The sequence below is a fragment of the Telmatherina bonti genome, assembly GCF_933228915.1.
Source record: "Telmatherina bonti genome assembly, chromosome: 10".
NCBI lineage: Eukaryota > Metazoa > Chordata > Actinopteri > Atheriniformes > Telmatherinidae > Telmatherina > Telmatherina bonti.
Window position 1 is genome coordinate 22,115,447 of NC_136628.1, and position 27,419 is coordinate 22,142,865.

At 38.8% G+C, this 27,419-nt stretch overlaps 1 protein-coding gene across 3 annotated transcripts; it reads left to right on the top strand.

Moving 5' to 3' along the window:
* Positions 1 to 116: 116 nt before the first annotated feature.
* slc7a1a (solute carrier family 7 member 1a) lies at positions 117 to 20,158 on the top strand. Of its 3 annotated transcripts, none has more exons than XM_079247824.1 (13): positions 117 to 249; positions 6,898 to 7,170; positions 7,263 to 7,445; positions 7,553 to 7,711; positions 7,851 to 8,028; positions 8,319 to 8,452; positions 11,576 to 11,798; positions 13,185 to 13,321; positions 15,919 to 16,021; positions 16,156 to 16,361; positions 16,509 to 16,660; positions 16,745 to 16,853; positions 17,285 to 20,158. In XM_079247824.1, the coding sequence occupies exons 2-13, from the start codon at positions 6,984 to 6,986 to the stop codon at positions 17,464 to 17,466; spliced, it is 1,953 nt and encodes a 650-aa protein (XP_079103950.1). In that variant the 5' UTR covers positions 117 to 249; positions 6,898 to 6,983; the 3' UTR covers positions 17,467 to 20,158. The 3 variants fall into 3 exon arrangements, with proteins under 3 accessions (XP_079103950.1, XP_079103952.1, XP_079103951.1); XM_079247826.1 differs by lacking the exon at positions 117 to 249 and adding an exon at positions 585 to 720; XM_079247825.1 differs by lacking the exon at positions 117 to 249 and adding an exon at positions 1,748 to 3,228.
* The last annotated feature ends 7,261 nt before the right edge of the window (positions 20,159 to 27,419 follow it).

A 27,419-nucleotide genomic window follows, 5' to 3' on the forward strand; every position in this document is an offset into this window, starting at 1 on the left:
CATCTTGGTTGTAACTGCTCCAGTGGCGCAAAAAAAAAAAAAAAAACCAGCAGCAGATGGGCGGAGCAGTACGTTCTCCACATGTCTCCCCTCCTCCACAGAGCGTTAAACAAGAACATTAAACTTCACTTAGTTCCTTACCAACTCAACGGGCTCACATGCTTTTTGAATACTGTCTCTTTGCTGTGTTCGGACCTCTGGAAAACTCTGACTCGGATCTCTCTTATGCGCTTCCAGTGACTTGGCAAGGTAAGGTACTGAAGTTTCAACTTGTTTGACAATCACCCAGCAGTGTGTATTAACTTAGTTTTTGTATCTAATCAATGCAAGACAAATTTAAAATGCACAACTATTGGAGTTAGTGGGTTTATGAACGCATTGTGCTTTTTTTTTCTTCTCCCGAACCCTTTCTAAGAACTCGTTGCGTTATTTGGCGAAGTGTGCCCGTATGTGAGACCAGAGCCGAAGGAACGCAGCAGCTGAATTACATAATCTCCTACGTATCTTGCATTGGTATTTTCACTTAGTTTCATTTGGCTGTGCTTTTAAAAGAAGCTCTAGATGCATTTTCTACAAACGGGGCTCGTGTAAGTGCAGGGCAGCTGCGTCAGGAGCTGCGGAGCGCACAGAGGATTCTGTGATGCTTGTGAAGAAGGCGTCGGCTGTGGCATTTAAACAGGGCTGCTTCTGTTCTGGACTTAAAAACCGATCTGAAACCAGGTCTGAAAAGTCTTGGAGTCTGGTATGCTGAAACTTAAATGGAGTGAAAGTGGTCGCTGAGGAGAAGCTGGGTGGGAGAAGCCACGCAGCAGTGATGGAGAAAGGGTGGTCACTGCAAAATACCTTATATCTAGTATGATTGACCACTCAAGTAATGAATAATTGCCTTCTAGATTCAAATTACCGATATATTTAACTTTGAAGCAGGTAAAATCAGCCTTTTGAGATGTTCTAAGTGACCATTATAGTTGCTGTATCCCTGTTGTCTTCATCTAAACTACATGCTGTGTAAAATGGTCAGTCTTAAGAAAGAGTCAGAATTGACCTTTCAGAACTTGATAGCAACAGGACAGACAATCCTGTCAGTCTAACTTTAGCCACCAAATGCTGAGATGTGTGTGTGTGTGTGTGTGTGTGTACATGCGGAAGCAGTACAGGTTCACCAAGATTCTCAGCATTATATTTCATTTCTGGTATATGCTCGGGAGTACCAGCATAAACTAGATGGTGCAACAAAATACACATTGCGTACTTGTGCTTATGAGCTGCTGCAATAGAAACAGATTCTGAGAAAGAACAGCTTTCACAGGACAGATGTCCCCTTAACCAGCATTTGTCTTGGTCACAGTTGTCAGTTAACTGCACACTAATAAATGAAAACTGAAAGTTTACAGTATAAAGACACAGATCACAATACCAATATACTCAAATGTGATATTTTTGTCTTGATTGAGAAGCGACTATATTTCTGTAAACTAACGAATATCAGTATTTGGGGGGGGGGGGTAAAGGAAACTTTTTAATCCTTTTTGTGTCGCATTCTTTGGGAACAGAGGTCCAACAATTAGTTGATTTTTTTACAAAAAGAAGTGTGCCATCTAACTGGCATTTTACCAAACACACCATTAATCCACTGCCCTATTTATTGTAGCAAACACCAAAGATAAATGGCATTAAATCTGAAGTCTTTGACTTCTAAATAGTTTATAAAAATGTTCTTTTTGATGTTACGAAGGAACAGCATAGTCTGAGCTGCTTTACGTCTGTCTGGTAAAGATGGGTGGAGACAAAGGGTCAAGCTTTTGTTTACTAAAATATGTGATTACTTTTCAGAGCTGGTGTAAATGCATGTGTGTGTGTGTGTGTGTGTGTTGGGTGGGGGTTGGCATTGCTGTCACTAACGATACACTCAGTTTAGGAAACTTTATCAACTGACAGGTTTGTTGAGTGGTAATACGTCTGCATTACTCATGAACTGTTATTCCGTTTTGTCAACGGAGTTTATGCAGGCAGTGACTGTGTCTCTTAATGGGCTGAAAGGTGACCTGGTAGAGCCCACTGACAACTGCCCTGATCCTTGTCAGTCACACACAAACGCAGCACCTCAATTACACGTATTGGTAGACCAAAGGATAAAACCTATGTCAGTCAATGAAGCTGACATCAGGATAATAATAATTCTCTTCTTTGTAATTAAGGCTTTATTACAGTCATGTCAGCCTGCAGAGTTAAGTTTACAATGAGATGGGAACAGATTGGAAATGTCAACAATCGTGTTGTTTGATGTTCTCTGAGGTTGTTGCAGAGTTAGGGTTAGGCTTACAGACCTGGGCTTCAGTGTGTTGGAACAGTTTGGTTTTAAAGAACAAAGCTACAACTTATCCCACTCATCATCATCCCAAGATGAAGTTGTGTCACTTAACCATCATTAGACTTTTGCACCATCCTTATTAGTTGTTTAAATGAGTCTGAATATAAAGGAAACTAAGTTACATTTACATCTACTATAAAGTTTTATTAATGAGGTTAATAAAAATACAGTTTGCTTGTTGTACTAAACTTGAATGTGTTCTCGCCATTAAATAACCTCTGAATGTCAAACTGTGCCGCATCCATGGTGCACTTTGATTGGTTATGAGAGATCACGCCCCTCTCCTGTTCAGCTGGTGGCCACTGCCTATGCTTTCATGACATCCCATGTGCTCCGATCATGTTGAAACTGGCTCTGTGTTGGTGTGCTTCTGCTAAGACATAAATGGACCATTTTTAAAAGCAATTTTACCAAAAGCTTCTGATATTTATTTACTTTTGTGCCAAGTAATCATTTCATTGTAGTGACTTCACTATAAATCATCTGTAGTTTATTCATTTTAAATTAATTTGTTTTGGGGTTTGTTTTTTTTTATTTTTTTGCTCTTGCATTCACAACTTTTCCAATGCAGTTACTTATTTCAAGTGTGCATTTCTAGAAGAGAGAAAAAAAAAAGCCTTCAAATCTGCTTGTGTAGATTGACTCGACGGCTACATTTTGACTTTGCATGTGCGTGCATGAGTGTGTGCTGCTTGGAATAGCCAAGCCATGTGATTCTTCCATATTCTATTTCAGAGCACTGACAGTCAAACACCCCACAGTGCTCACAGGAGATCCCATTTAATCCCTTTATCTGCCATCATTTGTCAAAAGGTGCCCTATAGCTCAACAGCAGAAGTACCTGTAGGTGCTTGCAAGTAAGTTCTTTGTGTTTTGTCCTCTGCCATTGCAGGTACAGGTTATTGCAGTCTTGTTAACTTTGCGTGTGGTGTGATTTACTGTGTTTGATGTTTCAAAAACTGAAGGGTGTTCTGAGTCATTGCATCAGCTTCCAATTAAAAAAAAGATTTATTTCTGTTGTAGTCCTTGTATTTTACAGAAAATTGCAGCCATTGCATAACCTTCGTACCCAAGTCAGTGAGGGGTCACGTGGTTCATGTAGGCTTCTTTCTTCTATGTCTCTGTGTGCTTGTTTCAGCTAGAAGTTTTAGCCCCCTTATGGATTTAGGAATAGTACTTTATCTCATTTGCTGACCTCTTTTACCTGAAATATGTTCTTAATGCAATGTTCAATACAGGTCGGACACTAAATGCATGCCCGTTTTTTTAGGATTAATTTCTGATTTAATGGGATCCTGTGACTATCGCATGTCTTTTGACATTAGTATTGCATTACCTCGACACAAATTTAGACCATCTAGTGTCTGATACTCACAGCCACAGGTAAAGGTATGACAGCAATCAACAATGACAGCAACGCTGGTTGCCCTTTCTTGATTGACTTAGATGCAATAAGCAGATGTTTCATCCAATCACCTTCAAAAGTATAAAAAAAAAACAGCTATAGATCTTCTTTTTTCAGTGAAGTAGACCTTTTTCCTGCATGATTTTTATCACTTATATTCTATAATCTCAAGTCTGAGAATTTTACTCACAGAACAAAATCCTTAAAAATGTTTTTTCTAATTCCGCAAAATGCTAAATATGACATTGAACACATTACTTAGCTTGCAAAATAATCAGGTTACAGATTCATTTTTTTTATTAGAAGGCACATTAAGTTTTAGCCTCCTACTGGCAGGTAATGATAGTTTGCACCTGTTTAATTCTTTCCACATCTCCAAAGAACATCCAGTCAGTTTCCGTGCTGACTTGCAGCACTATTTATGATCAGTGATACCATGTAAACAGTAGTGACCTGTGCAACACAGCTACAGCTTCTGTCTTTTGGTTAGTTTATAATTATGGTCCAAAAATTTGTAAAAACAAGATACACAGTCATTTTCGTAGTCAGGACACTTAACCATATTTATTGCACATTTTAAAACCTGTGTAAATCCAAAATACTTTTTTTCTTAAAAAGCCAAGTTGGACAAATTGTGTCTGAGCCTGATTGTTTCCTGGAAGTAAAATACTACAGGGTTACCTTTACGTACCCTTATTTGGAAGTTTCCATGAGGTATAAAATGACGGTTGCACCGCTCATGTGACCTCTCCAGGTTTATGTCCTCATGTCATTGGGTTCTGTCAAGCTGCCATTATGTTGAAATGTGTCACAGCGTCATGTCACCCAATGTCATTCTCTTTATCTCACTCTTTTTTTCTTTAGGATATGTCATGATTCTAAGCTGGACTGCTACAACTAGACTTATATTGGTGTTCAATGTTGTTCATTACCAATTTTCTCTTTATCTACATACCCATTCCTCTATCAGATGCATTTATTATGTCTCAGTATGACTTCAATACAGGAGAAAGCACAGCTCATGTTGGACAGACAAGTGACAGAGAGAATATTGTCAACAGCCATTTAGGAAAGAGACCTTCTACTCAATTCCTGATGGGTACATGCTTCTTGAGACACATTTTCCCTCTACTGTCCTTTCTTCAGTGGCTTCCCAATACTGTTAGAATAGATTTTAGGTTTGTCAGTTGTCCCCAGATCCAGACTGAAACTTAAGAGGAAGTCAGGTCTCTGCAGTAGTGGTTATCCTATGTGTTTATTACATTTTTCTATTGTTTTCACAATTTTACTGCTGTTCTTCATGTTGCATACTACTTTTGGCCAGTTGCTTAAAATATTTGTAAAAAAAAAAAAAAAAAAAAACACATTTGGAAATCCATGGGTTTTGCCTCTAGCTGGCATAGAGGCTGTTTTAAACTTTGGTGCCGTCCAAGTTTTTAAAGTACTTTTAAGCAGTGGTGAGGCCAGATATGCTGTTAGTGATAAGCTTGCCCCAGCTGAGCGTTCCAGCATCTTTGACATAAAACATGACGGCAAAGATTTTACACTTAAAGCCCAGTTTATTCCTTATAAGGAGAGGAACTTCCAAAAGTTAAAAAAAAAAAATAATGATAATAAATGAAGAACTTCATTATTCAAAGGTTAAATTAAATGTATTAATGTAAAAGATAAATCATGTATAAAAGAGCAAGACCTGACCAAAGGGTTGTGGAAAACAGTGAGGCAACAAAATGACAAAAAGAGTGAGAAGTCTCACACTATAACACAAAATTGCATTATTAATCTTCATTTTAAAGAATATGAAAACTTTCTTTCTTCTTCAGCAGTGAGGAAGACACATTTGTTGTTTTTATGGGGCCTTGTATGTTTGGCATAAACCTGGTTTGGAATATCACAGTGAATCTGTAATCCTAGCAGTGATGCACAAGGGCAGGGTGTAATGATTAGGGGTTGCATTAGTGCAGTAAGTGTTGGGGGCATGACATTGGTCCTGTTAACAAGCCGCTGCAAATTAAATTTGTGTGTTGCTTCACAGAAATTCAAAATGAGGCTTTTCTATTAACTAGTTGTAAAGACGATATTACCCATGGCTAGAATAAACAATTAAGTAGTTGCTAACAGAAATAAATAAATAAAAGGTTGCCGTAGTCATTAGAGAAAAAAAAAAATCTCTGTGACTTCTTTTTGACTGGATGTGTTGTCGTTATTTTTCCTTGTCAATTCTTATTGACTACACAGAAACACCTGATCTTTAATGTGATTGGTCATGTGAATAACACGATTTTCTACTGTACTGAAGGTTTATTTCACATTTTTCCATTTCTCTCAGTCTTGCGCCAAGTGGAATTTAAATGTGTGCAAAAAGACATCTTTATGCCTCCGAAGGCTTGACATCACATGAATCTGTCAACAAGAAAAAAAAAAAAGCAAAAACAGCCATCAGCCAGCCAGTTTCCAGCCTGTAGGTAATGTAACTGAAAGTCTGTATAAGTGACATTGCACAGGGATGTATAGCCTGGCATTATATAAGAAATTAGTTGACATGTTTGCACCTAAAGTAGTTGCAAACCCCAGGATCTCCATAAAATATGTCACGAATAAAAACTGTATATGTATTATGACTCTATTTGTCTTGATATATCTGTTTAATGACTTTCCTTCTTTCCTCTGAGTTCTGTTCTGTATGTTATGTAACATAGATCAGCTAAATTGAGCAATAAGAGAGATTATCCCTATAGACCCCCTGGCCCTCCCCTTTTCTGTTCTTCTCAGTCACACAAAGCAGATTTTAACTGCATTACGTAACACTTCAGGAAACCATGGAGTACTTACATGTTTTTCAGACACAAATGGGCCCCTTTATGTGATTTCAAGCACCCAACTAATGTACATCCAGTCAGTATTTAAAGATGCAATTGCAAAATTATTCTTATCATTCTGCCAGGACGGTCACATTTTATGTTTATATTCATACTATTTTGAATGCTTTAGTACAAAAGTCAGACTTGGTTGACTTCAGTAAATGCAAACTGATAATGAAAGAAGTAATGTGGAAAAAATACGTATTTGAAATATATTCTCTTTTTTTTTTAAATAACATTTACTACTGATTATCTTTCAGCCCTCTGTTAGGCTGTGTGTGGCCTTTCCCATCTCCCCTGTGACCTCTGAACGCCCAAAGACTTTGTCTCCTGCCCTGTGGTCTCCATGGCGCTTGAGAAGCTTATGCGCTTCGGGAAGCAGTTGCTGAGGGTGAAGGTGGTGAACGGCAACTCAGAGGACTCCCGTCTGTCCCGATGTCTGAACACCTTTGACCTGGTGGCCCTGGGAGTGGGCAGCACATTGGGCGCTGGCGTTTATGTGCTTGCTGGTGCAGTAGCACGAGATAATTCAGGTAAGTTGACAGTATTGGGGTTGATGGGGAGATAATGTCTTATGAGATGCAGTATTCAGTTCCTAATCATATGATCTCCATTGCCACCCCAGGTCCTGCGATCGTGCTGTCTTTCTTAATAGCAGCCTTAGCTTCGGTGTTGGCTGGTCTTTGCTATGCTGAGTTTGGAGCCCGTGTTCCCAAAACAGGCTCAGCTTATCTTTACTCCTATGTGACAGTAGGAGAACTGTGGGCCTTCATCACTGGATGGAACCTCATCCTCTCCTACATCATTGGTAAACACAAAAATCAGTGCTGCATCATGTTACATCGTTTTTGCATTAATGAACAGGAGGTCATTTGAAGGGAGAACAAGAAGAGAGCTAACCTCTCCATATACCAGGTACCTCCAGTGTGGCCCGTGCATGGAGCGCTACCTTTGATGAGTTGGTAGGAAAGCATATAGAGCACTTCTGCAGAGAGTACATGTCTATGAATGCACCGGGTGTATTGGCACAGTACCCTGACATGTTTGCCGTTCTCATCATCGTAACGCTTACAGGTAGGAAAACATTTGTCATCTGTCTATATAATCACATGTTCTCCACTTTAAGCATACAGTGTTGATAAGCAACACCTCCACTGTGATCTTTGAGTCGTTTATTTTCCTTGTACTTGAGACTTTTCTCTGCTCTCCTCAGGTCTGCTTGCATTTGGAGTGAAAGAGTCAGCGATGGTGAACAAGGTTTTCACATGCATCAACATTCTTGTCCTGTTGTTCATGGTGATCTCCGGCCTGGTCAAAGGCACTTTGAAGAACTGGCAGCTCGACCCTGAGGAGATATTACGTGTCAATTATACAAATAACTCAAGCAACAAGTAAGGATATTTTAACTGCAACCTTGCTTTTGTTTGTAAAGGATTGCTTTAAATTTCTTTTTAGAATTATTATTTCTCAGTACATAAAAGTTTAGACTTGGAAAAACATTGTATTATCCTTTTATAATGATTACATTTGTCACTAAATTATGTGTCAACTTCTTTAACAAGTCAAATTATAAGAAAGTCGAATTGCAACATTTAAGAAGTAAACTCCAGTGGAGTTTAACTTTTTGATGTACTCTTTTTTTTTTTTTCTTAAATAATAATTATTTTCTACTACTGCACAGTTTGACTGACCCTCTGCCCTCCGAGGAGAGTTTAGGAGTGGGGGGCTTCATGCCATTTGGTTTCACTGGCGTCCTCTCAGGAGCAGCTACTTGTTTCTATGCCTTTGTAGGATTTGACTGCATTGCCACAACAGGTCAGTGTTTGGTGAAATACAAAACCATGCTCACAATGGATCTTTTCCCCTCATGTACAATAGAAAGTTGCCGTTTTGTGTTTTTCTAAATGCTTCTAAGTACTTTTAGAGATTTGGAAACGCATTTGAGCAAGTGTGTGACTTTCATCTGTCATACAAGTCTGTTTCAGTCTCTAGTGAGTTTCTCACTTGGGTCTTACTGAGTTCATGGTTTGAAGTAATAGTTTTCACACAAAAAGTTTTCAAATTATAGCCAAGTAAATTTGGAGTTGATTAAAGCAAAATAATAAGATGCAACTTTAACATTTACTTGGATCTCAGACCTTACCAGGATTACTTGACTTTATTCACACCAAGGCAAGTAATTTCCCTTCAAGTCAGGTTAGGTTTATCTGTCATGTGTAGACATGTAAAATGTGGGGTTTTTTTTTCATCTGGGAACTGCACTGTTCCTCTTGCTGTATTTCACAGATCCTGTTTGACTTCCCCAAGGGTATATTTCATGGTTGGGATGGGGATGGTGCTTAAAGGGGAGGGGCATGCAAATCAACCTGGAGTTGAAACCATTTCAATTCTCAGCTTGTATTCATTTCCAAAACTGTTACATAAAAAAGAAAACCTGCACTTTCGTGCATTTGGTCCATTTCTGCTTGTGGCAAGATGCCAAACACTCTGACGCAGGTTAGGAGAGTAAAAATTGATATGAGGTTTGGGGAGAAAATGGGCTCCATGTTTTTCTGCATTGTGCTTCGTGAATGATTTCTGTTTAATTAGTTCAAGGTTTATACATTTCTTCGACCTTGCCAGCTCAGTGATCCACAGCTTTTATACCCCCATTTTTTTCCTGAATTTTATCCAGCTAATATGGAGTTCATGTGGAAACGTTTGCTTTAGTCAAACTTGTAGAAACTTGTCTGTGACCCACACTCACTGACAGCTCTGGTAGTGTTGGTATGAAGCCATTAGACCCTCCCACAACCTTTACACACATATATGTGTATACAATTAAAAGCATCCATACCTCACTTACTTCCCCCGTCTGTGTTACTAAAATTTGGACCAATCAGCTGTAGTTGTACCTTTTCTTGCCACATATGTGTATACACTTACACCTACCCTCATTTTGATTGGATTTGAACGCAGAAAAAGAACTGAATGTTTGCTGGAGGACTTCTGTTACATAATCACCAGCAGCTGGGTGTTTCAGTCTTCAGGGTCCACAGGGACTTTAAGCTACTTGCTCATTTTCTTGCAAAATGTCACACAAAGCATGGCTTAAATACATCTGTTTGCAGAGTTTTCCATGTTCGCTGGAAGTCTGCCATTACAGAAATATGTTAGTAACCAAAAGAGGTGCAGCAGCTGCTGGAGAAATTTTTTGGACTAAAGTAATAACAGTTGATGAGAGATGAAAACACGATGGTCCACAAGAAAGTCTGCTCTGATACTGCTTGCAAGCTCAAAAACTTGCAAAACTTGCAGCCCTCCGTCGGTGTGGGCTGGGCCCTCTGCCTGCGGGGGTGGGGGGTTGCTTCCGGGCTCTTTGGGCCGTGGGGCCCGCGCTCTGTCTGCCCTGGGTGGCCGGTGCCCGGCAGGGCCGGTCCTAGCTGGTCCGGGCCTGCTGGGGCCTGTTCCCCCTGACTGCGGGGGACTCTGGCTGAGACCCCCCTCTGCCGCCTCCTGGGTCGGCACATCGCTGGCTCCAGGGTGGGGCGGTTGGGGTCTGCGCCTGGGGGTGGCTGCCGATGGCCCGGGTCTCGGGGGTACTCCTGGCGTGCCTCTTGCCTTTGTGTGGGAGGGGTCACACTGGCATGATCACCTTTTCCGGAACACGTTCCACTCTGCATGTTCTGCATGTGACACAGTCACCGAGTCGTCACGCAGTTTTATTCACTAACAGCAGCTAGTTTTCTCATTTCGGTTTGTTTCTCATTTATATTTAACTTTTTAGATTCATAGTTTAGTTACTGTGATCTAAAGTTGGCTTGTATGTGTATGTATATGTGTTAATACTGGCAAGTGTGTATATGTTTGTACGTATGTATGTATGTGTGGGTGTGTGCATAGAGGTGTGTGTGTATATGTATATATGTGTATGTGTATGTGTGTACATATACATATATATATATATATATATATATATATATATATATATATATATATATATACATATGTATATATACGTATATATATATAAGTGTATACATATGTGTGTATATGTGTATATGTATGTGTATGTATACGTGTGTATGTGTGTGTATATGTATGTGTGTGCCTGTATGTGTGTGTATGTATACATCTGTAGGTTGTTTTTTTTTCTTTTTGTTTTTGGGTTATTTTTTAGTTTTTTTTTCTCTCCCTTTCCTCTCCCTTTATCTCTTTCACTTTTCTTATGAGGTGTTTTTTCTCCTTTCTCTTTCTGTCTTTCGTCTGTCCTCTCTGGTCCAGCAGTACAAACTCTACAATTCAAACAACAATACAAAATAAATATAGAAATAAAACAAAAATTCAGAAAGTCAAGGGGATCATTATATCTATAAAGCTTCCCTTGGCAGAGAAAATTTGCTCAGCAGAACACAGCATCCAGACCATCATTCTGCTTGCCTAAATGCTGGACAAGACAAAAAAAAAAAAAAAAGCTCAAAAACTTAGTGGATTGACTTTAAAAATGTTTCAGTTGCACATGGAAGCAGTGCAGCTCAGTCAGATCTGTGACATTCCTGGAAATATTTCCTAGTTGGTTTAGAGGTTAAGTCTCTGTGTACAACAACACCCTCCAGTCAAATGTAAAGGTCAGATCTGAGTCAAAACTGCTATATTACATCAAAGGTTTTGGCTTCCACACTATATGTTTTTTTACGAGCCCAACTAGCATGATAGTAGTTTATTCCAAATTTCTCATGAAGTAAAGAGGGCAGAGCTAATCTCTATCAGAATTCTGCTTTTATTCTTAAAGTATACTTTGGCCTTTCCAGGGCTTGTTTACTTATCATGCATATAATAGTGAGACTTGACTTTGCTCTGTACCCACTTGATAGATAAAAATATCATGTACACCAAAATAGCTGTTTATTCGATGAAGAACTACTTTAGCCTCTCAGCTGTATTTTATCTCTGTTGCAGGTGAAGAGGTGAAGAATCCCCAGAGAGCCATCCCTATTGGCATTGTTTCCTCATTGCTGATCTGTTTTGTGGCCTACTTTGGTGTTTCTGCTGCCCTCACCCTCATGATGCCGTACTATCTCCTGGACAGCAACAGTCCTCTGCCTGTAGCTTTTAAATATGTGGGCTGGGGTGGAGCCAAGTATGCTGTAGCTGTAGGTTCTCTGTGTGCTCTGTCTACCAGGTAAGCACTTGGACATTTGGCATGTGAACTGCTCTTGCTTTTGTTCTCTCTCAGAGCAACATGTGGACACACATACATGTAAACATTTCTGTGTACATGAGTGTGCCTATGTGTGTGTGTGTGCATGTCTATATATAACTTAGGAAGGCATTTGACCTCTTAACTAAAAATAAAATGACAGCCAAGAAGATGATTTATGCTATAAGGGTATATATGGAATTATGTAACATGAACTTTTAAAGTTATAATTTTGTTCATAGTTTTGATTAGTTTATAACGCTAATACTTAAGTAGGTTTTTATTATTTAAATGATTATTGTTTTGACAAGTAATAATGCTGATCATGCATGACATATTTTTTTATTTAAGACACACATTTTAACTGTGTAGATTCATTGTTAATACATTCTGGCTCGAGCTAATGTTATACTCATTTTTCAGGTTATTCTAATGGCTTTTTTTATGCTGTCTTTGCTCTGTATAATATTCCTTGTATATGTGAGCTGCTGTCTCTATCTATGTATGTCTCACGGCATTCTCTTGGGTGTAAGTGTGGATACTATATATCCTGGTCTCCCCTCCATGGTAGCCTGCTGGGTGCTATGTTCCCTATGCCCCGTGTGATCTGGGCTATGGCTGACGATGGGCTGCTTTTCAAGTTCATGGCCGAGATCAGCCCCCGCACCAAAACCCCGCTAATTGCAACCTTTGCCTCTGGCACAGGGGCAGGTGAGAGACACTAATACGCATGTTTTGAAACAGCATTCACTCTCACTGATGCTTCTTGTTATGCTGCAGGGCTGAATACTACTGGGTTGGTAGTTCTGACCTGCCAGTTTGTGGTTTGAGGAGACCTGGCTGATATCAGAACACCTAAGCATGAAAAGGGCATAATTTACTGTCTTCTAGCAAGGTACTTCCTCAGTTAGGTGAGGGAGTATTTGTTGGTATTCCTCTTGCGTGGATGTGCCAAAAAAATGTGTTGTTTTTTTAATGTCTAGTCATTATTTTTCAATTAAAAATTGAAGGAATATTTTCCACCTGCATCTTGTAAGAGGAAGTACACCAACCAAATCTGCATAACAAAGCAGCCAAACACGTTCTTTCAAATGGAAAGTAACAGCATGTGACGCATATGTGCCATTGCATGCTGATATTAAAAGATCCTTGGTCCAGTATTACATTGCTTTTTTTGCTGCTAGTTTCCTGTCACACATTCTTCCGTCTCAAAGCTGCAATTCAGTCCTTGCTAGCTATTTTCATATCCTTCTCTAATTAATTATTCTCCTGGCCCCTCTTCACCTCAGTTCTTCCTTTCCTTCCTTGTCCATCGACCCTTTGCAACCACCACTCCATTCTGATGTTTTCCTCCTTACTCTATCCCAGTCTTTTGGGTTCCATGTTTCCCCTACCCCGTATCATCTTTGCCATGGCCCGGGATGGCCTGCTATTCTCCTTCTTGGCCCAAGTCAGCGAGAGGAAAGCCCCCATAACGTCTACTGTTGCTGCCGGGGTTATGTCTGGTAAGAGGAGGAGAGAAAATAAAGTCAGAAGGGATATGATAACTAATGTGCACTTAATGATCAGATAATGAGGTCCATAGAGTCAGGAAAGATAAAGAATAAGACGATGGTGAAAATTAAAATGATATTAGTCAAAAGACATTAGAAGGGGAGGGTAATCTATATCATAAACTGGAAAGTCCCTCAGATGACTTGATCAATCAGGCATCAATCATAATCAACCAATACTATCCCAAAAATAAAGTCACATCATATCTCTCTCTTTCTCTTTCTTTTTTCATCAATGTATGTCCCCTTTTTTTCTTTTTTTTTTTTTACAGAAAGTCTATTTCTCAGTGCTGTTAAATATCAATACCTTCTTGCAGATGCTCAAATAAAGTCACTTTACTGGACAAAAATAAAGTTAAAAAAAAAAAAAAGAAAAGAAAAGAATTTGGGGGCTAAGGTGACAGAAAAATTCTATGAAAAACAGGAGAAAAAAACAGGTAAAATTCCATCATTAAATTCCAAATAATTAACATACCTTCAATTTTAATGGAATGTTAGCTTTATTTTGGCTTTTGGTGCTTAATAATAATTTTGATCCCTCTTTTCATTATTTTCTTTTAAAATGATGTAACTATAAAAATGTTAATTACTGACATTTTTATGTTAAATTGAATTATATTTCTTTTTTAAAATCTTTATTTACTTTCACAGGTTGCACATTTTTCCTGTTTTTTCCACATTTGACACGTAAATTTGCAGTTTATGTTTGTAATTCTTTTTGTGTATTCCCATATTTTTAAAAAATGTGAGAAAAACATTTGTGTGCTCTAACACTTGGCTAATTAGCAAATGGCATAGCCAGGCTATAAAGGCTGCCTTTTAAAAACTGTAGATAAAGCTACAGCCACAAGTTTGTACACATCCAAATTTTGAATGTCAGTGTATTTTTAAGTTATTGACATTAAACAGCCAAATCTTATTTGTCATACATAAATAATGAGTAATCTGTCATGACGCCTGCTGTCTGGTCTGATTAGAAGTATGTATTGTCATGTCTGAGGAATTTAGCATGTTTACTCAGCCTTTATCTATCATCAGTTTATAGCAGCTTTACTCCATTCAGAAAATCTGGAGATGAACATGGAAATTTGTTCAGATTAGTAAGAATATCATTTTAACATAACTTAACTATGTGTCTTTAATGTATGTAAAACTAACTGAACCCACAGAGCATTTTTCCAAATTAAAAGTGTAGTTTATTGCATTTTCAACACACATTTTGCTACACAGGGTTGACCGAAGATTTACCTGTCAGGTCTATTTTAGATGGTTTGTTACTGTGCTGATCCCTGCGCTTGTGAGTCCGAGAAATCTTAACTCCTTCCCAAAAAAGACATCTTGAAATATCTCTGCAAGATGAGTAGGAAAAGTGTATTCAACTCTTGCAAGTTTTATTTAGAAAAAAAAAACAAAAGAACGATAATGAATGCAGAATTATCCATTGTTAGGGGATGCATTGCTGAAAAAAATCTACCAAGGCTACATCATGCTTTTCATGTAAAGCAAAAGAAAATCTGATTATTTTTAACATTGCCAATTACTATCAATCAATACTGTTACTAATAATCAGTAATCAGCCCTTAAAAACCTGACTGGAACACTGTTAGTGTATGGTATACACACTATTGGTTGGTGATTAGAAATCCATCGTTACGGATAGGGGAGAATAGTAACAACCTCACAGAAACCAACAAGAAGATCAAAGATTGAAAGCTGTTTATTAACAGAAGAAAATGGGTTTAGTCCTGGGAAATAAGCAGTGATGATGCTGAGTTGCCAATGTCCTCAGAAGTGCAGATGGTCTGGGTATTTAACTCCTGGCTTGTTTTAAGAGATCCCAGTCTGAATGACTGAATAAGACAAAGCATTAAAATGCAACAGATTTACAGGTATACAATACTGCTGGTAAAACAAACTGGTGCTGACTGAAGAGTAGAACTAGGCTTTATGGAGGAGACAGTCAGGACCGGGTGCATCCAATAATCAGCCACATGCAGGAGCGCTAGGAGCAGGGAGGAAAGGCAAATACAAGAAACCTTCAGATCCTAACATACACATTACAACAGAGAAAATTTTTCAGGTTTTAACATGGTTTTCTCAACAGGAGATGAAATCTCAGCAAGGGGGGTGTATGGTATTATGTGTGTTTTTTGTTTATTTGTTTTCAACCCGGCCTTGCCTGGATCATGACAGCAGAATGCTTGTCTGGTTGCTGTATTGTGCAAAACAAAAACTATATTAAATATGTAGCTTTGTTGAGTTGCACCATTGAAATTCATAATTTGTTTCCCAGTCATATAACTTTCATCATGGAGACCTTTATCCCATTCACAAAATTTGTCTAGGCCCACTCATGCTATTAGTTTTGTGACACTACTCTTCATCTCTCATTTGAGCAGAATATAGCTGCTAACATGTCATGGCAGCCAGGCTGACACTGCTAAGATGATGAATCTGCTACTCCAATTACTTTTTTTGGAAGTTATTTTCAAATATTCATCTTTTAATCTATTTTCCCTCTTTCTTATTTATTTATTTATTTATTTAAGCAATCATGGCATTTCTATTTGACCTGAAGGATCTGGTGGACCTGATGTCAATAGGGACCCTGCTGGCCTATACATTAGTAGCTGCCTGTGTGCTTGTGCTCAGGTCAGTCTGAAATATATATATATATATACACATATATGTATATATCACTGCATCACCATTGGTAAAATCATTGATGGTGTGAGCACTGAGTTAAGTTTTTATGGACAATCAGCATTAATGTTTTCTTGTTTCAGGTACCAGCCCGAGCAACTCAGCCCAGTGTACCAGTCTGCGAACTGTCAAGATGATGCTGATATGGGGGATGTGATCAGTGTCCCCAGTATGGGCATCCTGCCTGGCTTGGAGGAGAGGTTCAGTTTTCAGAACCTCCTGTTTCCAGTCAACCCTGAGCCATCCACTCTGTCAGGCTTCACTGTCAATGTTTGTACCTCCATCATGGGTAAATTTTCATCATTTGAGCTGTTCGCTGCCCAAAATGAGAATATTAATCAGTATATCAACCATAGAATTTCATGGTTAATATTGAAGCAACTAATGTGATCTACTACGTGAAAATGTGATTTGATGTTCACACATATTTCTGTAGGATTGTTGATCCTGGCATTCAGTATACTGGCAGTGCAGGGAGGTTTTGCTGCGTGGAACATGGTAGCCCTCAGTGTCATCTTTATGGTGTGTCTTCTCCTGGTCTTTATCATATGGAGACAGCCTGAGAGCAGGACAAAACTCTCTTTCAAGGTTTGATTTGAGATCTTTTTAGTGCTTCTTGGGACACTTAAGGTTCAAAATCTACAATGTGCTAACAGGTCTGCTTCCTCATAGGTCCCCCTGCTGCCCTTCATTCCAGTAATAAGCATGTTTGTCAACGTCTACCTGATGATGCAGCTCGACAGAGGCACTTGGATTAGATTTTCCATTTGGATGGCTATAGGTAGTTATTATCTCGCACCACACTCCATCACCGTACTGATTCTACAGCTTATGCTTGATTGAGCTACTTGAACAGTCCGGACAATTTGTCCATAAATACAATGTGTTATGACAGTCGTAAGTAGGTGGCTGTTTTAGCCAAAGCATCCATTACACTGTTTTGTGAAAATGTATCTTGGATGAAAAATGGATAAAAACGGTTATAAAAAAAAACAGTTATACATGTATGTATATATATATATATATATATAATGTAAATAATGTAAATAAGAGTCATGGTTAATGCTTAAAAATGCCTGGAAATGAGTTAATACCGCTTTCTTTTATTTCCAGTGGCTTAAGACAACATATCTTTTGTCAGGAACCTTGAAATGTACAGTTTTAAAAAGTAATATTAAAGAGACAATGTTGTGTTTGGTCTTCCCTATTTAGGTTTAGTGATCTACTTCTGCTATGGCATCCACCACAGCACCGAAGGAGCTTTATCCCGCTCTTCTCTAGAGACCGAGATGAACGGCTTCAAGGCTGACCATAAACTAGCCACGCCGACAGAAAAAGAGGCCTTTCTACATGATGGTATTGACGTCAGGGAAGACATGGATGGAGATTTGTAGGACTCTGCATGTCGGCCTGTCCTGACATGTGTCTGTATGTGTAGGAGTGTTTTTGTAAGGATATCTCCCACTCCTTCACTGGCAGTGTTCCATTTTGGAGAAAGCTTTTATAAATCATTGACCCAAACTTTGTAAACTTTGTCTTTCTCCCTCAGCTGCTGGGTAGAACACAGATACCTGGTGATGACCATCATGCAGAAACAGACATCTAAAGTCAGAATTGGCATGTCGTGGAAATATCAGTATACTGCAGGTTGTTACCACTTTGCTTGGCCTGGAGGGTCAGTGGCTCATTATCGCTTGGCTGTCTGTGGATGGAAGGCTCATATTGGACACATGACGATAATATTAAATGGAGGTTTAGCAATAGGGCGATAACCCACTTTCTGCTTATGTTGGTTTCTATTAGTTTGCGATGTACCTGGGTCATATAGGTGTTGGTGGGACTAAATAAAAGCAATAATAAAATTATTTTAAACATCAGTCTAGTCATACTTGGTACAAATTTGTACCTCTACTTCCATTTTCTGATACCAATCTGTCCACCTTTGGGACAACAGCCAGTGTTTTGGGGCTTCCAGGGTTGCTTTCCAGGTAATGGGGGAAAGTTATTTGCATCAAGAAGGCCTGCTCTGTCCACTGCTTATTTAATGCATGTTAATTCATTTGTTTCTTTGTTTTTTTTTAGTGCTCAAATTCTCATCAAATGTTGCAGGATATTGCTAACGTTTTCTGTGCCTTTTATTTTCTCCACTCAACGGTTAACATGCCAAAGCAAAGCTCACTGATGATTGGCCAGTACGACTCGATCTGCAAGCAAACAGGAAACAGAAATCAGAAAGCTTTAGGTTCCAAAATGCTGTCATTTGCCAACAGATGTTGCATATTTATTTAAACATCTGTTTGAAGAAGTTACACAGAAACCTACAAATGCAACAGTGTAGATTTGCACCTCTGATTGGACCCACGTGCACGTCAGTGCTTGTATAACACTCAGAATGTATTCTCGTCTGAAGAGTAACAGAACCCTTCTAATGGGGGATATGGATTATTATAAATAATTAGTGCTGCAAAAATGCACACTAATTTGAGAAAAAAGTCCAACTTGAAGATGAAAACACTGACCAGCTGGGGATTGACAGTTATGGTAACAGTAGATGATAATGGATTCTCACAGTGCTGGCTGCTGTGTCTTAGCATGTGTAGCTTGAAACATATGACTTCTGTTTTAAACAGATAGAGGCAATAAAATAGTAGAGGCAAATATTTCTGCCAACAGTTTTTTTTTTCTTAGTATTCCTAGTTGGAAGAATTATTTTGATCTAAATCTATATATGTCATACTGAGATGTTGTTATTCACCACTTTCAAAAAATGGTCACGTGAAGCTTGTTATCAGAATTAATAATCTAATTTTGTTTGCCAAAAAAAGAATTGTTTGCATTCAAAGAATCTGACACACATTTATCTTCATTAAAACCCATTTTTTATGGACTTCTAGATATTTTTTTTCTTGTGTTTTTATGAATTCAAGACTATACTAAATCAATATGACAAGTTAATGTAGCTGAAGCAGAAATGAGGAGAGGAGTTCACACAAACAGCTTTTTCCGCATGGTCTTTCCCGCTGTAAGCAGAACTTGGTTTTAAAATTAATCTCATTATTTTAACCCAGTGGGACTATCTGTTTAATTAAAGGTTAAAATATCTTTCAGCCACGCAGTAATCAATAAATACAAACTTATACAATGAAAATGAAAACCGTGTGTATAAAATGTTGTGTATATTTCACGAAGTAAATTATTTGTAAATTGAAGAAAATGCTTTTTAGTATTCAACATGACTTTTGCATTTGTGGTATAGCTTATAAGTATCAACACTTGTGTACCTTATGCTGTGTTTACATAATCAAAGCAAATCAGAATGTCCTCAGGGCTTGACAAAATTGCTGCCTTCATCAGTCTCTTATCATGTGTCTACAGTCAAAGCACATAAAAAAATCCCATTTGCCATGATTGCATAATTGCAACTTCTGCATTGTGCAAAGAAATCAATGAGCTATATGTCTATATGTCATATAGCAAACAACCATGTTCTTAAACTACTGTGATAAATGCAATGTCTACAGTGTATAGAAAATAGATCCATATATTCCATTTTTATAATGTGCATGCTTTATTATATTGATGTTTTTTAACCAGCAGTGTTGATATTCAGGCATTTTTGTTATTTAGTTGGAATTTCATCCATGTGTCTCATTTGTTATCCATATGTTGTTCAGTTTTTCCTCAGTCAATGCATAATGCAACTATACCACAACAATACCACTCTACTAAGTCATATTGAGCTTCCGAGTGCATTTTACAGCTGTCCTCAGCATACTGACTTTGGGGAGTTGTCATAGAGAAAGTAACTATTTTTAAGCTGTGCTGACATTAACAAACTTTGTTATTTTTCAGTTACTGGGGAAGCGAAATCAGGCATCCTCAGAGAGAGGCTTTTTTATTCAAATTCTGGGTACTCTATATCCTAAAATACTGTGGTAAAATGTCCCACCATTAAAGTTTATTCAGAGGTATACATTATAAAACGTATAAATTGTGTTTGCTTGCCAGCATTGTGAAGGTTTTTGCACGTGTCGTGCATCATCATCATCATCATCCTGTAAATAAAACAAGCTTTTTAAAACCCTTTTTCCCCAGTTAAATTTCCTCATTTTTTAACTCTGCCACCAGACTTTCTTCTCACACCAGTAAAAGAGCACACATCTCACCAGTTTTATCAGCACATCACTGGCTTCAAATTCATTTATAGATTCATTTTAAAGTCTTGGTTGTCATTTTAGAGCCTCCCATGCTTAAGACCCTGATTAAATCTCTGAGCTGTACACAGCCTCGAACCAGTCCCTGTGCCTTAGATCAGGGCTGCCTTATGACGGTCGCAGTCTTGCAGGTTTTCTGTGTACCCCTGCTCCAGCAAATGCTGTGTAGAATATCAATGGTTGTTGGATCCATTTAATCTGAGTCAGGTGTGTTAGAGTAGTTACATTGTACACCTGCAGGCCTGCTGCCCTCTTAGGACAGAACTGGGTCGTCTTGATTTGCCTTAGATTTTCAGGTCAGCGTTTACTGGTTGTCCCTCACACTAAATTCAGCCTTTCAAACAGTGGCTCCTAGACTATGGAATGCTGTGCTAGCATCTTTTCTCTTTTTAAACTCTTTTGAGTGTTTTTTTCTTGTATGAAAAAGAAAATTTTTTTTAAAAAAAAGCAGCTAAAGGTATTTTTGTTGAAACCGTCTTTTAGCTAGATGTGGGGTTTTATAACACCTGTTATATTTTCTTGAGCTTGTATATGTGGGTGTGTCTCCTTGTACTTTATCTACTTTATTTACATTTTTATATTGTACAGTAAAGCACTTCATGATTCTTTCTGTGAAAATTTTAATATCCATAAACTTTACTGACTTACTTACAGTCACTATAAATCTATTCCAAATACAGGATACTTGCATACTAATTAGGGAAACTGACATACAGTATTTGATTATTTGATGATTATTGCTGTAGACATTAGTTGATTTTAAATAAAAGATAATAATAATATTAACAGTAACAATCTGAACTTTAGCTTTAACTTCAGACTAGTGCACTCAAAGCCATGGTAAATGCTCAACACAAGCTATGCCCACCAGGTTTGATGAGTGATGCTGACAGGCAACATTAGCCTAAGTAAGTATTAAAATAAAATAAAATAAAAAAAGTGCATTTTTTCATGTAAAATGATTTTATATTTCCATAATTAATTAGATATAGTCAATTATTTATTAACTTGTTTATTTCTAATATTAATTAATGACACATTTTAGTAAATATTCACCACTGTGTTCGTGTATTCACTGTGGCCATTTTCCCTCCATTTTAACAAACCGCAGTTGTTCTCACATGATCCAGCAGAGGGCGCTAACGTGCCACGATAAGAGTTACAGAACCGGGAGCATCGGCATGCTTTGCCAGGTGTCGGCTGCAGCATCAGCACCACTCCTCCTCCAGCTCCCTCCGCCTTTCCTCTTCCTCCTGTCTGCAGTACCTCTCTTCTTGCATCCTTTCTGCCAGCCAGAAAGAGAGAGAGAGAGCGCTGGGAGGAAGCGCATCCACGCGCCTGTGTTTCCGTTTGCAATTTCAGTGTTTTTAATGAGCTTCTTCAATGAATCAACAGCAGAAAAACCTGGAAGTAAGTCACACCACTGAGAACAACCTGTGCGGATTTGTTTTTTACGATGCCCTACAAGGCCGGCGTTGCTCTTTTTTTCCCCCAAGAAAAAGTGTCGCACATATATGTGCTTGCAGGTTTCCAGGGGTTTTGGTGTCGATTCGGTTCGCCCAGCCTTCTCAGCTAAATATAGATCCGATCAGGTTGTTTTCGCTCTGCAGCTTGTGACAGACCGGCTCGTTTCTGCAGAGAAATGGCTGTATGTTATTAAAGTTGCGTCTCAGTTCGTAAGTAGGGTAAATAATCCTTGCGGGGTTTGAGGGAATGTGAGGTCAGGAGAGGGAGCATGCTGCTGTGATGGATGGAGGAGGTCAAGTCTGTTTGTCTGTCTAATGTCTGTGTGTTGCTACCAATCAAGCATATAGATTTTAGGCTTTTAGACTTTTAGACTCCAGTCTTGATCTATATTAAGAAAAAGACTTTTAGGCCAGCGTTACTGATGAATATCTGCTGCATTTTCTTGTTACCACCGAAACCTTTATATGATTCTGAATTGGAATTAAGCAGATACATATTGTTTAAGTTTTTAATAGTGGTTGAGCAGTAATTATTTTTCTTGGATTACTTTGTCATGCTGGCTTATATCGAAACATATTCTTGTGAAATTGGTTTTAAGATGGACTAAAGCTCAGTATATTCTACTTAATTGAAAGATATTTATTCCTATCCATAATCCTAGACATTATTATCAATGAGCGCATGAATGAGATTGGTGAACACACTCATTTAGACCCTTGCGCGCGCGTCTGTGTGTGTGTGTGTGTGTGTGTGTGTGTGTGTGTGTGTGTGTATCTGCTGGCTCCTTTTGTGCAATTCTAGGCAATATGAATCCTAGGCAAAGTGAATGAATTTCTGAATGTATTTATGACTGTTTTGCAGTATTTCTTTTATTTTCATTTTCATGACTATGTTGCTTAGAAGCCATGAGATTGATAGCTGGAAAGGAGGGATTGCAGAAAGGTTGATTCTCTTTCATATCATCCTATTTCTCATCTGGAGTGATTGGTGTCTGGTGGTCAGGTTGTCCTTGAGACTGTGGCAGTTATCTCATCTTTGTCCGTGTGAAACTTCCATTTTTTTTAGGCAGCTTGATCGCAGTTGTAGCACTTGTTTCAGATATCCTTTTATCTTTCCAACTGCGCAGAGTTGACATTTTCCTCGTCTCTGTACTGCTCTGCTGAGATGCTCTACATAAAACATGTGAGGGAAGTTCTTAGTATTTATTCAAATTGTTTGCTGTCAGTATTGATCCCAGTATCAGTGATATTGCCCATTTATGGATCTTCCAGTCCATTTTGTTAAATCTTGCCAATCCCTTCCAGTCTCGTTAATGTGGAGGTTGTCACTGCATCAAAGCGTGGCAGCAGATCCCCGTGGCCTTTCAACTGTATGCTGTCTGCTGTAGTTGCTGTTCTAGATGCTGATGCATGTGTGATTGATTCATTACATCTGACCTCAGCTGGGTCTGAGCAGCGATCAATTCAGCAGATCTCTGCCAGGAAAACCACTGACTGCAGCATGTGTCTGTGTGTGTGTGTGTCTTTGTTTTGTTGCCGTGATCAGTTTCGAGGGGAGGTATACTGTATGTGTGCGTGCATTTCTACAGGTAAGTCACATGAGAGTAGCGAAGTGGTGCAACCTTCAAGGCCATTTTATAGGACAGAACAGAGGAGAATGCAGAGAGAAGGTCAAAAGGAAGAAAAGATGGAGAAGTTGAAGGGAAAGTGTGTCAGTATGTCTCTCAGTTGTATGTTGTGTTACTAAGGTTTGATTAAGATGATAATATTTAGCTTCTGTTGATGTTTTTAATGAAACAGAGAGTAGGACAGTCGGACTAAGATACTGCAGTTATTTTTGATAACTTTTTGTTGTGATAAATTATGAGATAGTTGGGAAAAAAAACCTCTTCGCTCAACATGCTAAATGTAGGTGAAAAAGGATCAACACACATGAATATATGCATTTTATAATTCACACTTCTTTTGTCTGGAAGGTGGCAATGAGCCCGTTGTAGCTCCTCCCCTGCAGTCATGGGCAAGATATCGGATGGCGAATAGAGAGGCACGCCCCCCCCTTGATGACATACACACACACACACTTAAATTCACACATGTCCCTATCCTGTGGGGTGTCAGCATATTTTATTTTTGTGAATCTATGTGGAAGCTTTTGTTGAATGTGGAAAATTCGCTCCAGGGAAGTGCTCCTTTTTTCTGAACACAATTGTACTTTTGTACATTTGAAATATTTAGACCCTTATAAGCAAATCTTTTTACCTAAAAAGTTCTATGTAACTACATCTCTCAGATCAACGATGTTTTAACAAAGGCAGAAGTGTTTTACGAGTGTTAACTTTAGTAAAGTCTGCTTTATTAATATTTAATGCTGCTTCTCCAGAGTGTACACTCTTGTACTTTTTAAAGTCTTGTCCAAAAATAGATTCCTTACTCCTTTATTGGAATAGCAGCGTGCATCTTCATCCCAAAGGAGTTTGTTGCCCTGTCCGGCATTTTCTCATCTCTGCCCACAGCATGGCAGTTTTTACAGTTAAACATATTACACTTTTTTTTTTTTTTTTTGCCTTGTACAAAACCTTAATCTCTCTCGATTCATCACTCACCTCTCACTGATCCTTTTGGTTGTTATCCCTCCCCCACCCCCCAGTGGTTTGCGCGTTACACATTCACATTTACACATTACTATAACTAGAATCCTTCACACCCCCTTTCCCTTCCAACCCCTTCTTGCTCTCTGCTGCAGCATTTCCGTGTTTTCTTTAAATAAACAGAGGTGACTCAGCCTGTGTAAGTTGCGCTCTGGTTTTCTTTGTCTGGACTATCTCACCTTTCCAGCTTTATGTCTGACTCTGTGTCTGAGGAAGCTTGAGGCAACTTCTTCACAGTCCCATTCAGAATCTCTCTCTCTCTCTCTCTCTCTCTCTCTCTCTCTCTTTTTTTTTTTTTTGTCTGCACTGCCCTGCATGTGAAATGAACTCCTCTTTTCTTTGTCCCACCTCAAACAGTTTCACCAACCAGCCATGCAAGAGTTAACATTTTCTCTCTGCGACAGGCATTAGGGTAGTGGGTGGAGGGGCTTTGCTAATAACAATGCGGTGCTACCAGCAACCAGCCTGGACAGAGACCCTCTTCTTTCATTTCCTTCATGCCACCCGTTTTGATGTGTGTGAGCCTGTCTTCAAACTGCAGACCCTCTCTTCATAATTCTCTCCTCCAGACCAGACGAATCAGATTATTTCCACTGACGCTGGTCACTCTACCAATTCCTCTTTGTTCTGCTTTAATAGTTGTCCCTATTTTAATATCTCATTCCTATTTCTCTGTCTTTTCACACATTTTCCATTCTTACAAGCTGCATAAAACAACCAGACAATGAAGCAGAGCCCATCTGATAAAGAGCAGATTAATTCCCTGTAATTGCCCAAAGCATAAGAATGACTGAAAAAAAAAAAAAAGAGGGGGACGAGAAGGGGGAAAAAAGCAATTAAAGAGATGTAGATTTGATCATTTAGAGCTGCTTGTGTGCTACAGACCTGTTTTGCAAGCCACATTTTCTCTCAGTAAGAAGGGGTTTCTATTCATCTGCACTTCTGCAGTGATATCCGCTGCCTGAGTTTAAGTGGACGAAATGCTCCTGTTACTATTCGCTTCACTTTTTGCAAACACACAAGGCTCGGCATTAAGCCAGCAAGTGCTTCAGTGATTTTGAGGTGTGTTAGTGATGCTTTTCCTGATATTTAGCAGGTCAGCTGTGTGAATTAAATGAACGCAAATGGTCGAATGGACGAGCATGTAAACGTGCGACCGTGTTCGGCCACACTTTATTTTGCTTGGTCTGGTAAAATCCCATTACTGGCATATGGGGATTCTTTATTTTTGCCAGTTTCATAGCAGGTAGCAAACACAGCATGGCTGCACACAATAAGCGAATAAATCCGTTTTTATTGCAGATGATCTGATTTCTGCACTCCTCTTATTCAGTTAGTATGACCCCCCACTCTGGCCCAAGATCCTGCAAAAATCCTGTTACAATTCCCCCTGTGATATGGAAGGACTCCTTCTGGGGTGCAAAAGGTGTGTACTGGTGTGTGTGTGTGTGGGTGTATGTGTGGGAGGGCATTGAGACAGAGAAGGAGAGGGGGAGCCAAAGGGGATTATTTGGGCAGCTGTGGTGTGCTGATGTGCCACCTATGAGGATGGAAATGAGATTGATTACCTCACCCTGCTCTTATAAACACTGTATTATCAAGATGGAGGTAATGAAAGGATGGAGCAGTGAGGAGGAATTAACAAAAGAAAATATTGAGAAAGAAAAAAAACAGATAGGAATCACTGAAGGAACGAAGCTTATGTGATTAGCCTTGCAAGATGCAGTCGGAGATGCAGAAATAGAAAATTAGTGTGAATCAACAATGAAGCAGCTGTAAGAACTGTTTCTAGGTGTTTTGCAGCCCTGATTGCTTCACCACTGTGTGGAATGGTAATGCCTTTGCTGAGCATGATTTACAGCTTTATTTAACCATACAAACACTCAGCAACACAACAGTGAATCATCTGGTGAGATTCTGTCTGCAGGGCGTCTATTGTGTCTTGTGTGTTGTGAAAAGCAAGCTTTTAGCTTATTTCTCTGCTATTTCTGTCTGTGTTGTGTTACTAACAGAAGTGTGAGGAGTCGAGCTGGAGGACTGAAGCTTAGCTTATTTCTAAATAAAATGTCCTCTTAAGTTTTTACTTGCTAGCTGAGTTTGTGTATGTTCACATTCACACACAGAACACACAAGGGGAAAGTCAGATTTATCAGGTACATGAAAAGACACAGCATGAAAGGCAGAGTTTCCACTTTAAAGAAAACTGCTACAATGCACTTTACAAAACAGGTTGTAAATCTAATAATATCCTGCAGAGACATTCATGAGTTTTGGTCATGCACTGATCACTGCTCTGCACGATGTCTTTTGTGTCTATTTTAGTAGAGGAATTCTCATCTTTAAGTGTGGATGAGAGAGATGGGACAAGGGAGAAGCATGTCTATGTGTACATGTTGCTGGTGTCCTCTGGGACCACAGAGCTGTAAAACCTGTCTGCTCTCTAGTGGGGGAGGAGAAGAATAAAGCAAAGTGCCAAAGACAAATGGCTTCTGTAAAAGCCACATGTGCTGCTGGACTAACAACAAAGACACAGAGGAAAAGCATGAGTGTGTGTTTGTGCAGGGAACTCTCTTTGTTGTGTCATGGGGTATGCATTTCTATTTTAAAATAAAAACTTCAGCAACATAATAACATCGGAAAATGCGTTTTAGTTCCTCCTTTCCTCCGTTCCTTTCAAATACTAAAGAAGATTTTGTTGCAAAGTCCTTTGGAAATCACTTCTGTTAATTTGTAATGTTAAATGTCAAATCCTACAGACTAAAAGGAATAACTTAAGTATTCACATCGTTTTCTTTTGTTACTGACTCAACAAATAAGATTTAGATACACCATCGGACCACTTAGATTTTAGTATTGCTCCTTGAAATTTATTCATGTCTGTCTTGAGGGCATACATTTATGAAATGGAAGTAAACATTTCCAGTTTCATTAGTCAGAACAATTCATAACTGTTGTTTCTGGTTGGGGATTTACAATAATTGTTTCACTTTTCTCTCTTGAGCTTAGAACAGTTAGTCAA

Bases quoted from the DNA above. Each gene is read 5' to 3' on its own strand.
- slc7a1a (XM_079247824.1), top strand. From the start codon at position 6,984: ATGGCGCTTGAGAAGCTTATGCGCTTCGGGAAGCAGTTGCTGAGGGTG. The intron at 7,446-7,552 runs GTAAACACAAAA...TCCATATACCAG, and splicing joins CATCCTCTCCTACATCATTG to GTACCTCCAGTGTGGCCCGT. The intron at 11,799-13,184 runs GTAAGCACTTGG...ACTCTATCCCAG, and splicing joins CTGTGTGCTCTGTCTACCAG to TCTTTTGGGTTCCATGTTTC.